Source organism: Sipha flava, unplaced genomic scaffold (genome assembly GCF_003268045.1).
Source record: "Sipha flava isolate LNK unplaced genomic scaffold, YSA_version1 0_pilon_pilon, whole genome shotgun sequence".
NCBI lineage: Eukaryota > Metazoa > Arthropoda > Insecta > Hemiptera > Aphididae > Sipha > Sipha flava.
The window spans coordinates 5,149,490-5,161,773 of record NW_020271713.1 but is presented as its reverse complement, the minus strand read 5'-3'; the positions used below and the strand labels follow the sequence as shown (position 1 = coordinate 5,161,773).

The window sequence follows — 12,284 nt, the reverse complement described above, 5'->3', positions numbered from 1 at the left end:
ACGCAAATGAAATTAAGATAGCATTAAAGCTGACCATTAGTACTATAATATTTTTGTAATTTGGACGAGAAACTTTCGGAAACTAAAAAGTAATTGTCTTAAAAAAAAAAAAATACATAAAAAACCTTATATTATATTTGTATTTGTTCAGTAAATATCTAAAATATAAGTATAAATATATTGATATTAATACTTACGTGTGGGAACGATGACCATTGTGTTTTAAAAATTAAAAAAAATTTTGTTATACGTATAGTACTCATGATACGAGTAAAACTAAGGTGGGCTGTACACTGAAGAAACTTGTTTTAGAAACCAATTTAAGAAATAAATTTCATGAAACTAGTTTTATGAAACTAATTTCTTATTTGCGTACACCAGTGAAACTAAAGTGTGAGAAACTAATGTATAGTTTCGACAATGTCGTCTGATGATGAGGATGTGTTTATGTTATATTGGTGGCTTCGTAACAAAAAAATGAAACGTAGGTATTGGATTCATCCACTTTTAAAAGATAAACAGCATAATAGCTATGTAGTTGCAAAGGAATTAACCGCCGATGAGGATAAATTCCAAAGTTTCTATAGAATGTCTCAAGTTGCTTTTCATCGTTTAGTGCAGTCAGTTGGACCACATATAACGAAGAAAGATTTTAAACTATTATAAATTTTTGTTTCATGAAACTCAGTGTGCGTATCTATTTGATTTTCAATTGAATGGTTTCATGAAATTAAAGTTTCACATTTCATGAAATTAGTTTCTTAAAACAAGTTTCTTCAGTGTGCAGCCCGCCTAACACGCATGCAACCGACGCGTCGCGACGACGGTTTGTACGAGTTTTGATACTATTTTAACAATTTTATCGCATCGTACATAAATATGGGTCATTTTATCTAATCAAATGTTCTATTTAAGTTTCAATAAAGTGGTATACAATTTTATTTTGATAGTTAAATACGTATTTTTCGTGTTTTCTAAAATTAGTTTTTGCAAGCTAATATAACGATTCAAACCACTGTGGGGCGTAGTATTTTAGAGGGTGTAATTTTCGTAATTATTAACAACTAATTTGATATTTTTAACTTCGTTAAATACTGATATTAGGTTAAAACTCAATAAGTACGATTGTATATTGATTATAAGAACACAATTTATTTGAGTATTTGTTTATTAGTTTATGGATAGGGCGTAATTTTAACATTTTACCCGGGCGTAAAAATTCCTAGTTCCATCTCTGCTGGTAGAAGATGTCGTTGTTTATCGAATCGTCTATTGAAAATTTAATAGAAGAAATCGAAAAAAGACCCGCGCTCTATAACAATTTCGAGAGCATTGTGTAGAATTTTCCTTATAATAATCTATCACTGTAGATAGGATGTACCCAATATTCTCGGTTTCTTTTCTTCGTATTCCTTCTTTTCCGTTGTATCAAAGCAATAGTTACATTTCCGGACAACATTTTGTCATTAATTTTCACGCGACCACTTTCTTCAATAGCAACTAATACATTAATATATAATAATAACAACTATATAATACAATTGATAGCAATGATCGGCCGACTGTTGGCAGGTGTGCGCAGTCACCACCAACCCGACTATTAAGTTGGTCTAGTGTGCGCACTAACAGCCCAACCCGACAAAACTATCGGCCGATAAAAAGTCTATAGTGTGCGGGCAACCTTACACTTTTCACACATTTTAATTGTAGCTTTAACACTCCGGAATGTTCGGTAATAACAGCAATCCAAAGAGATAATAAAAAAAATAATCTCTACCACCTGCAAAACAATTATCTCTTGAGTTGCCTTATGTTTGGCCAACCTAACTATAAGCATATAAGCTACTAAAGTGCTCTAGTTTGGCTGACTTCTGCACCAACAATTCATAAAAGTACGTATGTTTTTCGTAATGTATATTTAATTATATATTAATTTAACCCTGCAATTTGGTGTACTTTGCTTGGTAAAAATAAATTCAGAAAATAATTATTCTAATTTAAAACGCTTCAGTTTTTAAGTACCTAACCATTTTTAGTTTTACAATTTATAAATTTATTTTTAAATTTTAATATACTAATTGTAAAATCTTTATTTTGTTTTTGTTCATTTTGACCACGCTCTCAAACTGAAACACTTTACACCTTCTATCTTCAGACAGATACCAGAAAATATATTATAAGTAGGTATTTGGTTATTTTTTACTAATAACATTTATAAGTATTTTTAAGTTAATAGGTAAGTACTGTTATGAAAATTGTATCCAATATAACTGAATACTGTTAATAACAATCTAATTGATGTTACTTCTTACAATGTACAATCCATTCATTATATATTTAAAGAATTTTTCTATGATGTAACGTAGAGTAGGTACCTAATATTTATCTAGGTATGTAGGTCGCATGTGACTATGTGAATATAAATCATAAACAAGCCGTTTAGGTCCTGGAGTCATTGGGATACCCACCATCATTTTTGCATGAGGAGGCCGCTACTATTAATACTAGTATTATTGCTGCTCTTTTTTTCTAATTTATTTAAAGGTTTATCATTTTATAAAAAAAATATGTGTAGGTAATATTTTTTTATTAAATTGAATATATATTTAATACTTATTGCAATAAAATATTAATTTCATGAGCTAAAGTAGTGTAAGAATAGCAGTGTTGAGTATAATAATGGACAAGAAATTATCAAAAATAAAGGAGGTGATGATGATTAATTATTTATTATTTATACCTAATATTTTTAATTTTATTTGTGTACTATTAAATAAAAACCTAGGATTATTCTAAAACTATTTTTCAGTATACATTTCTAAAAAAAATTGTGATTTCAAATAACATATTTTCAGCTAAATTTTTATTAAAAAAAAAAAAAATTAAATATTTACTACTGCAATATCTTACAAAATTCTCCCTATTGAAACTATTACTGACACAATAAAAATAAATTTGTTGAATAGTTAATAATTATTAATAATTAATAAATTAATATCAATATTAATAGTTATTAATAATTAGGTGCATAGTATTAATCTAAAAAGATAATGGCATATCATTATATGTTATATCTTAGTTTTATTGTTTACAGTTAATTTCCAATATCTAAATCTGCTAATCTACATTTAAAAAATGTGTAGTTTTATGCAAATATGTATTTCATAACACATTATATGGGATACTTATAAATGAGAAACCAATATATTTAAACTCAATTGTCAAACTATAATGAGCTGAATTATATTATAACATTTATTTAACAAACAAATTTTAGAACTCTTCTGTTCACTTATTTTAAAATGGAAATAAAATCACTAAACAAAAATTGTTTATATTTTAATACTAGTTTTATATTTAAACTATTTAAATATAAAAGTTATTAAATTAAAATGTATTTTATCCAATACTTAAATGATAAAATAATTTAAAAACTTATTTTAAGAAAGTAGTTTAATTTACTGATATTATTTTAAAATACAATTAATGGTAAGCTATTGATAGATTTTCAGAATAAGTGTTACATAAAATTGTTCATAAATTAAAAAGTTTTTATATAAACTGTACAGTTTAATGACATTACAAATTGTGGAGAAGATTTTAGTTTAATATTGGTTTAAATTATTATTAAAGAAGTTCGGTTCAAATTCTTGTGGGCCAATTATTTCTTCATTTAAACCTTCACTATTCACTCGGGTTGCAAGAGTCTCTTGAAAATCATATTGAAGTAAATCATCCATAACTAGATTATCTGCTGACATAAAAAAATCAAAACATAATAAAAATAAAATTGTAAATTTAAGATAACACAGAATTTAAAAGAAAATGGTAAACGATTAATTGATTTCATTGGTACTAAATATTTAAGCAAATTAGGCTATAAATTAGTAGTAAAATTGATATCCATTACATTTATCAATTCAATACACTATAAATTAATTAATGTTTATCTATATCTTACAATATATCTAACTTTTCATGAATAGATAAATATAAACATATAATATGCATATGGTATATATATTTTATACATAAATATGTTACGGTTAATATAGAATTCTGAGCAATGTACACATTGCTGGGGCGATTTTGTTCTGCCCAGGCACTTTGAATCTCAAATAAAAATATCATAAATAATTGTTATAAACTTATATACTTATAATAATATACTGTAAAATATTTTATTAATAATTTCTTATCATTTTATTATAATACAGAACAAAGTATAATATATCAGGATAATATTTATTACTCATTATTTTTGTTATTCTATATTATATTTATTGTTTTCCTATATTACATTGATAAAAGTAATAGTTATGCCCATAAAATTAGACAACAATATATGAATAATAATTAATATTTACGATTCAGCAGTCGAGTTTTCGTGCTTTTCAAGACGCTTTGTACTTTATAACTATCTATTTGTATTTATGATTTAAATTGCTCGAGCAGGATCAAATTTCCTGAGTAATGTGTACATTGCCCAGTATTCCATATCGCTTGTAATATATACATACACACACACACACACACACACACACACACACATATACATAAGTTAAGAAAAATAAAATTAATTTATAATAGAAATTGTATATACTATCCAAATTAATATTATTTATGTATTTTTGACTAAATTTCAAAAATATTAAGCAAAATTTCAACAAAATCTTTTGGTTTTTTTCTCTATCATATTAAATAATTTGAGGCATAAGAATTAAATAAAATTACACTTAATACCCTTGTTAATTTTCTTGGTGTTTCTTCTTTTAGAATCTTCTAATATTTCTGCAGCTGTAGTTATAGTGGTTGTGCCAGATTTACTTGCCTCTTTTTCAGATTTCTGTACATAAAAAAAATAAAATAAAATAGAATTCAAGATATAATAATAATATTTCATTACCAAATCAGTTTTAAGTTGGTATTCTGATGCAAATCTATAACTTTGAGGAATGTGCAAACCTTTAGTATTCTTAATTGGAGGTAATGCTTTATTATTTATCTCTTTAGATGCTGCCATAAGAGCCTAAAAATCATAAAATATTTGAATTAATAAGTAATAGTTTCTCAAAATATACTAATAATAGTAAGAATAATATTAATAAATCTATATACATATAAGTAATTAATTTATTGATACATTAAGTATATTTACAAATAAATAAATAAATAATGTATAATAAATCTATGTATTTATATATGTATATTAATAATAATATAATATAATATTTATATATTTATATTTAATATTAATATTATTAAATACATTATATCGAGAATAACATGAATTTTTTGTAATTTTGTTAATTTGATTCCATTTTTAACTACATAAATTATATCTAATAGAGCAAGTAGTATTTTATTTCTAACCGATTTTTAAATTTGATAGTAATTATAAATGTTAAAATATAATTGCATATAAAACTCATATTTATATTTAATTTAAGATAATTTTTTAATACATTTAATTTTATCTGTGTACAATAATAGGGTAAATATTTTAGTAATTGTTATTTTAGTACAATTTAAACAAACATTAATTATTATTAAATCCCAGCTATAAAATTGTATGATAAATTATAAACAAAGAGTGTTCATAAGAGAATTATAGTTCTGTTAACGAACATTTGAAAAGTTAATTTACTGTTTATTTGACTTTTTTGACTTGTGTCTCTAAATATTAATTTTTAATCTTAAAAAATTTGATAATCTTCGTATAAACTTTAATTATTTGTCAATTGAAACAACTAAATATTTTATGAACAAATTATAGAACCGACAAATAATAATTACCACATTAATGGTGGAAGCAATATTTCATTGAACATTTTAGAACTATGAGAATAAAGTTTATGTTAAATAATATAGTAATATCACATTGGACACATATATAAGTAATGGGCATCAGCTTTTAACATACAAGATACTTCTGTGGTTCATTACTTCAAAAAGATTTTAAAGACTCAGGCTATGAGTTATATTTAATCCTAATACTAGATGTTTTGTCAAAATGCATATTTACAATATCGAAAATTTATAATTAAAAATATACTTAGTAAATAGTTATATTAGTTATAGTTACTTCACGATCTGGAGGTTTAATGAGTAATTTATCTTGAGAAAAATGTATTGCTAGTTTGACATCATCGACATCAATGTTGTCCTTATTAGCAAATTTTGAATATCTTTGGGCATCTTCCAAAATCATTGTTGAGTACTCTGGTATATAATAATAAAATGAAATCACAATCCTACATATTATAATTTTACTGTATTTACTGTAATTAAATCCCAATAGATGTCTTATAACTTGCTCATCGAAATCTTTTATCCCCAATTCTTTCATTATCGACTTCATAACTTGAGAGTCTTTAATAAACAATTTATCTTTGGAAGACGACATTTCGTTATGTCAAACGAGGATATTTAACGTTTTTCTTAACACGGATAATGTATTTTATTTGAAAACAATTCGATCTATCACTTTATGTAAAACGCAAAACACAATAGAAAACAAAGTTCATCGGATAACGTAATTCGAGAAAACCGAAAAAAAAAAAACCCAAGCGATCGGACGTCTGGTGAAATAAACAGAAATTCGACGTTCACGGGGGGGTACGAGGAACAATTAGCGTCATATGATAAGGACGGAATCGATAAATCTGAAAATGTCGAAAGACCAAGGGTTCTCAAAACCGAAAAAGCCGCGGCAGGTTTGCATTCGAACACGGAATGACGAACAACAATAAACGCTGTGTGCTGCGCGAACGCGATAAAATATTGAAAATAGATTTTATTTTATGGGATGTCCTATCCGTACGGTAAATAGGCCGGCGGATGGGCGGGCTATGATAACATTATTGCTCGCGTATCTCGTAGGATAGCGGTTCCCAAACTCGGAGTACGCGAAAAAACATTGCGTAATGTCGGAGCAATTATTGATTTATATTATTTGAAACGTTACAGGAGCAGTAACACGAGATGAAGTTTAAAGGTTATAACGATCCGTGCAAAATATTAAGCTTAGGGGTACGGAACAGACGAGAGGTTGGCAACCATTGACCCGTGACGCGGCGTAAAAAAAGCGAGAACATTACGTGCGCCGCGACATAGATTTCTTTACGGCGTTATCATTTTCAAGCGAGCAACGATCGTGTAAAACGTTGCGATTGAAAAAAATAAAAACCGATATTATTTGAACAAAAAAAAAAAAAAAAAAAAATAAAAAAACGCCCATGCCATCGAGCAGATAATGGTAATTCTTCCTTTCGAGTCTGATATATCAGCTTATGGTTACCATATTTTATTTGGCAGACACCGGGGCAAATGTTATCTTTCCATGGTATAACTATTTATTGATTTTTATGATTATACAGGTACAATTATTACCAACATGTATTTGTGTATTGATTATCTAATACTACGGCGTGTCCCCTTCCGAAAATTTACGAAACAGTGCCCTTATCATAATATGCAATATTATAATAGTTGTACCATTCATAATATTTTTATCGCAACATTGTTTCAACAAATAAACATACAAATTTGAGTATTCTTATCTTTTCTTCGGTTAAACCTAATAATAAGATATCGGGAATACTGTATAACATTGGAATACTGTACGAAGTCAAGATAATTAATATTTTTACTAGTGATATTTTAAGATTAATATGTTTAACCCGAGCCGGGGCAAGCGAAACGTCTTACCAAATAGATTGCCCATGCGATCCGACTCGGGCGTACCCAGTAGCGTATCCAGGATTCATTTAACGGGGTTGTCTTAAAATTTAATAGACTTATGGTAAGCAGGGGGCTTTGCCCCCTCCCGTATTACATCAATAGATACCATGGATTTATATAAATCATTATATAAATGAAAATGATTATATTAAGACGGCATATGTAAAATCTACAAGTTGTATACAACGTTTGTTCAAATTATACTGTAAGTTTGTAATTTGGTGAAATACGATAAAATACGGTTGATGGGGGAGGGGTGTTCTAACACTTATATCACCCCCCCTAAATACGCCCAAGGGCGTACCCATATTAAAAATAACAGATTCGTTGTTCTCGGGCCGAGCCTAGTGGTCCTTCGACATTTAAGATTATTGTTATACAATAATTTAAAACAACTTATAATTTATAACTATATTTAAATTAAAAACAAACAACTGTTATTCAGAAAAAGCAGTAAAAAAATTGAATTTTATAATCATGTTTTCCCATTTCTCCACTGATAGGGGATTTATTTATTTACGATTTTCATTAAGATTATTTTATTTATTACACTGTTCCGGTGAGTATGAGTATATAATACTATTCAAATTAGCTAATAATGTAGAGAAAATACTATAATTAATGCTTAAATAATAAGTACAAATATTAAATATTAAATAGGTACATGGCGACAAAACGATGAAAGGAAAAAAAATCATATTTCACTACGCATGGGCGTAACTAAAATTTGAATCAGGGAGAGGCAAAAACATAAAATGATTAGTATTAAACTCGTAATTCAAATAATCTACAGATAGACCATTGGATAACACATAAAACGTCAAAACGATTACACGTGTAGATATCACTCGGTCCCACTAAACTATTTTTAAAATTATATCTTATTTAATTTTTGATTTTAATGTAAAACTTACACGTTTGGTATAAACAAATATAATTCAGTTTGAGACGCAGGGGTAGGCAAGTGCCCCCCCTCGCAACACCCATGTCACTTCGTTAATTTTAATCAATGTGCATTTACACTACAGCATTGAGCTCTAACTTGAATAGCACCGGGAATTATTATTTTGGGATAGTTAAATATTTTCAAACATAGTAGTTCAAAAAAACTAAGACTTCAAACAAACTAGAATATTGATTAATGATCGTGAACAAAATAGTATTCAAAAGTATTTAATCTCCTTGTTTATAAGGAAGATGGTAAACTGCGGCAAAATTAATCTTTTTTTTTAAGTCTATATGTAAACTGCGGCAAAAAAAAAAATTTAGATTATACAATCTGTGACAAAACCGATAAGATACATTATACAAACTGCTGTAATTTATTATATATAATTTCTATATGTACTATATATATATTCGATACATATCGTTACGATAACCTATAGCACGTTTATCGTTTAATTAGGAATAATATGTGGCCACTACACGGCCCGCACTAAAATTAAATTGTACTCTAAAATCCAAAATTCTATAGAGAATAAAATGAATGTTGCTTTTTATCTTATTGTTTTTATTTATTTTATCTTTCTATTTTAAACTTGTATTGAATTACCAGTTGGTCAGATAAGCAGGTACCTACGATTACGGGTTTATTCATTACCACCGCGTAGTCTTGTATGATGAGTTTATTCATTATCGCTTATTGTCCGTTTGTATTTTATCACTTACATTTTAATTCTCTATCATGGCGAAACGTATAATCAAAGATGAACGCAGAATATTTCAAGACAGTCGGGAGATAGAATTTTTCTATATTTCTGGTAAGAAACACGATGCTTAATATGTTTAATTTGTCGTAAAACCATAAATATTCCAAAACGTTAAAATATTAATCGTCATTACACAACTCAGCAAATTGAATTTTCTAAAAATTATCCCCACTCGTCTAAAATAAGAGAAGACAAACTAGTTGAATTAAAAAAAGGAATTTTTTCTGAAAAACAATCAATGTTACGGTTATTATTATTAAAAATATTTGTGCTCCGCAAGTGATTTTCAAAAATTACATTTGGCCCTTTCTAAAATTAAAATTTGAATTTAAAATTATTTAACACTGTTAATTCTTTGCCATTTTAGCAAAAGATTGTTGTAAATTCCATGACGTTGAATAAATATTAAACTTTATTTCTACTAACCTCTAACACTTGTTAGTAGTTAATAACTAATAATTTCAAAAGTAAAGGAACCGATATTACCGATATGTTTCGTTAAGACTTAAAAATAAATTTGGATTTACCTTATGACTTTGTACGCAAGACACACGTTTCATAATTAATTAAACAATATACGTACATAGGTATACATAGGTAGGTTAGATTAGGTATATACGATTTAGGTACTATAATAAATAGTATATATAGAAGGTATGTATATAAAATCAAATGCCGCAGTTTGTATAATGTATCTTATCAGTTTTGTCGCAGATTGTATAATCTGAAGTTTTTTTTCGCCGCAGCTTAAACATCGACTTTTAGAAAAAGGTTAATTTTGCCGCAGTTTACATACAGCCGTTTATAAGACTATAAAAATGAGTCGAAGGAAACATATCAGAAAGCGTCTTTTATTTAACAAATAAAATATATGCGTATGATAGACGTGGGAATTCTGAGGAAAACTAATAACTGAAAAAAGATTTATAAGTATTGTCGTCATTCTTCAGTTTCGTTTTCAATTCGTTTCTGAGATCGGCCCTTTTGTCAATCGCTACTTTCAACTCATTTCCGTATTCCATCATCATCTGTCGCCGTTCGATGTTTTTTTTCAGCTCTTTCTCATTGATGTCTTGAATATTTTGCAAAATCTATTACATGCACAATACGTATATTATCGACCATATCTTATAGTTATTACGAAGCACACAAACATAAATATTGAATGCAAATACCTTTTTGGATTCCACGAAATCCTGTTCTTTATATTCCTTTTTCCGGTCGTTCTTAACTTTTAATTGCAATTCATTTTGTTTTAATATCTCATTTTTCTGTAGTTTTATCGATTCTTTCTCCTTTTCCTTCACTAGTTGATCAGCAATTAATTTTTGTTCTTGTTCATAAGCCGAGTACATTAATCTTTGTTCCGAAGAACTTGTCTAATGTATTAAAATAAATTCACAATACAAGAACATTTATATTTCATTGATTTGCGCCGCGCATAACTAACCTCATCTAACGAATTCATTTTTTCGACTATATGTTGATAGATTCTTTCCTTTTCTTCTTTTTTTTTGTTTTTAAGCTCTTCTTGCTGTTTTGTTCGCGTATCTATAATGGTCAAATACTCTTCTATTTGACTAAATGTTATTTGAATAAAATAATAAAATATAATTATTATTTGGCAGAGCACACATGATAATGTAACATACATACACGAGCAATCTCACAACGAAAAAAGTCACAGCCCAAATAAATATTAATAACTATTTTATCTTAATATATATTTTGCAGAAAAGTTAAAGAAAAAACATATTAAACAAATATTAAATACTATACGTACCGTTTTTTTGCAAAAACAATATTAAAAAATTATGTGACAATACAAATTTGAATATTAATTTTAACCATACCCAAATGTTGAAAATAACATGAGACATCACCCTTTGTTATTTTTGCTATGGGTGTCGATGTGTGTACTCTCAAAATAAAATCGTTTACCTAAATACGGGTTTCTTTACGTCTTACTTTTTTAATTTATCGGATTCTTTATGTTCGTTTTCCATCGTCTCGTTTTTAGTTTTTAATTCAATATTTTCATTATTACATTTCGTTTCAAAACGTTCCCTTGACTCAATCAAATTTCCAATAGGTTGAAAATGTTTAGAATTTAGTTTTGATGACTCTAATCGTTTATCAGCAGTATCTCGTATTTGATCAGTAATCGCTTTTTTATAATCATACTTTGATTGTTTTTTCCGATTTTGTAAATCTATATCTTTATTTTTTTTTTCGTGGTCAGCTTCTATAATTTTTAAATCAGAACAATACTTTCTAAATTTCTCTTCTGTTTGTTTATCTTTTTTCTCTTTTATTTGAGAAATCAATTCATTTTTTAATAAATCGTTTTGTAACTGCTTCTCGGTACGTCTAATATCGTGGGAATTTGTATGGAGTAACTGACTACAATATTTTAAAAATTAGTAATAGATTCGAATAATAAATCAGTACAAATAGTATATTAATATACTTGTTTTTCATGTCGACCAATTCTTGATGTTTTAAATTCTCCATAGCCTGGGCAAGTTTTTGCTCTTCTTCTAGATCAGCGTTTTTTCTGGACTGTTCATTTTCCATCTGCAGAAAACACAAATTGTTATATTGTTATTTATCAAATACATCTTATATTTCAAAATCGAATACTTCTTGTAAATGTTTAGAAATGTTTTCCTCTTCTGATGTTAAATACGCATGCCTATCTTTTACCATTCGGTCTGCCTTTTCACACATCTTGTACATTTCTATGCATCGTGTGTCTTTGGCTTTTTGTCCATTTATGTTCCTCTCCATTTCACTTCTCTCCAGATCAGTTTTTTTTTGTCCACTCAT

The 12,284-nt window shown here is 27.6% G+C and overlaps 2 protein-coding genes across 2 annotated transcripts; both read right to left on the bottom strand.

Annotated features, from left to right (window-relative positions):
- Positions 1-3,472: 3,472 nt before the first annotated feature.
- LOC112688332 (transcription initiation factor TFIID subunit 9-like) lies at positions 3,473-7,132 on the bottom strand. Its single transcript, XM_025561523.1, has 5 exons — positions 6,283-7,132; positions 6,086-6,222; positions 4,907-5,029; positions 4,744-4,846; positions 3,473-3,751 (listed from the first exon to the last, which is right to left on the bottom strand). Exons 1-5 carry the CDS (start codon positions 6,404-6,406, stop codon positions 3,606-3,608), a joined length of 633 nt encoding a protein of 210 aa, XP_025417308.1. The 5' UTR covers positions 6,407-7,132; the 3' UTR covers positions 3,473-3,605.
- A 3,228-nt stretch (positions 7,133-10,360) lies between these two features.
- On the bottom strand, positions 10,361-12,284 carry LOC112694365 (meiosis-specific nuclear structural protein 1-like). The gene is made up of 6 exons (XM_025569811.1): positions 12,099-12,284; positions 11,926-12,032; positions 11,424-11,858; positions 10,906-11,035; positions 10,631-10,834; positions 10,361-10,546 (listed from the first exon to the last, which is right to left on the bottom strand). Exons 1-6 carry the CDS (start codon positions 12,282-12,284, stop codon positions 10,361-10,363), a joined length of 1,248 nt encoding a protein of 415 aa, XP_025425596.1.

Coding starts and splice junctions, on each gene's coding strand:
- LOC112688332 (XM_025561523.1), bottom strand. CDS start 6,406: ATGTCGTCTTCCAAAGATAAATTGTTTATTAAAGACTCTCAAGTTATG. Junction 5,030..6,085: donor TTAAACCTCCAGATCGTGAA/GTAACTATAACT, acceptor TATGATTTTTAG/GCTCTTATGGCAGCATCTAA. Junction 3,752..4,743: donor CACCAAGAAAATTAACAAGG/GTATTAAGTGTA, acceptor TTATGTCAGCAG/ATAATCTAGTTATGGATGAT.
- LOC112694365 (XM_025569811.1), bottom strand. CDS start 12,284: ATGAGTGGACAAAAAAAAACTGATCTGGAGAGAAGTGAAATGGAGAGG. Junction 11,036..11,423: donor GAATCCGATAAATTAAAAAA/GTAAGACGTAAA, acceptor AATAACATTTAG/TCAAATAGAAGAGTATTTGA. Junction 10,547..10,630: donor ATTTCGTGGAATCCAAAAAG/GTATTTGCATTC, acceptor TGCATGTAATAG/ATTTTGCAAAATATTCAAGA.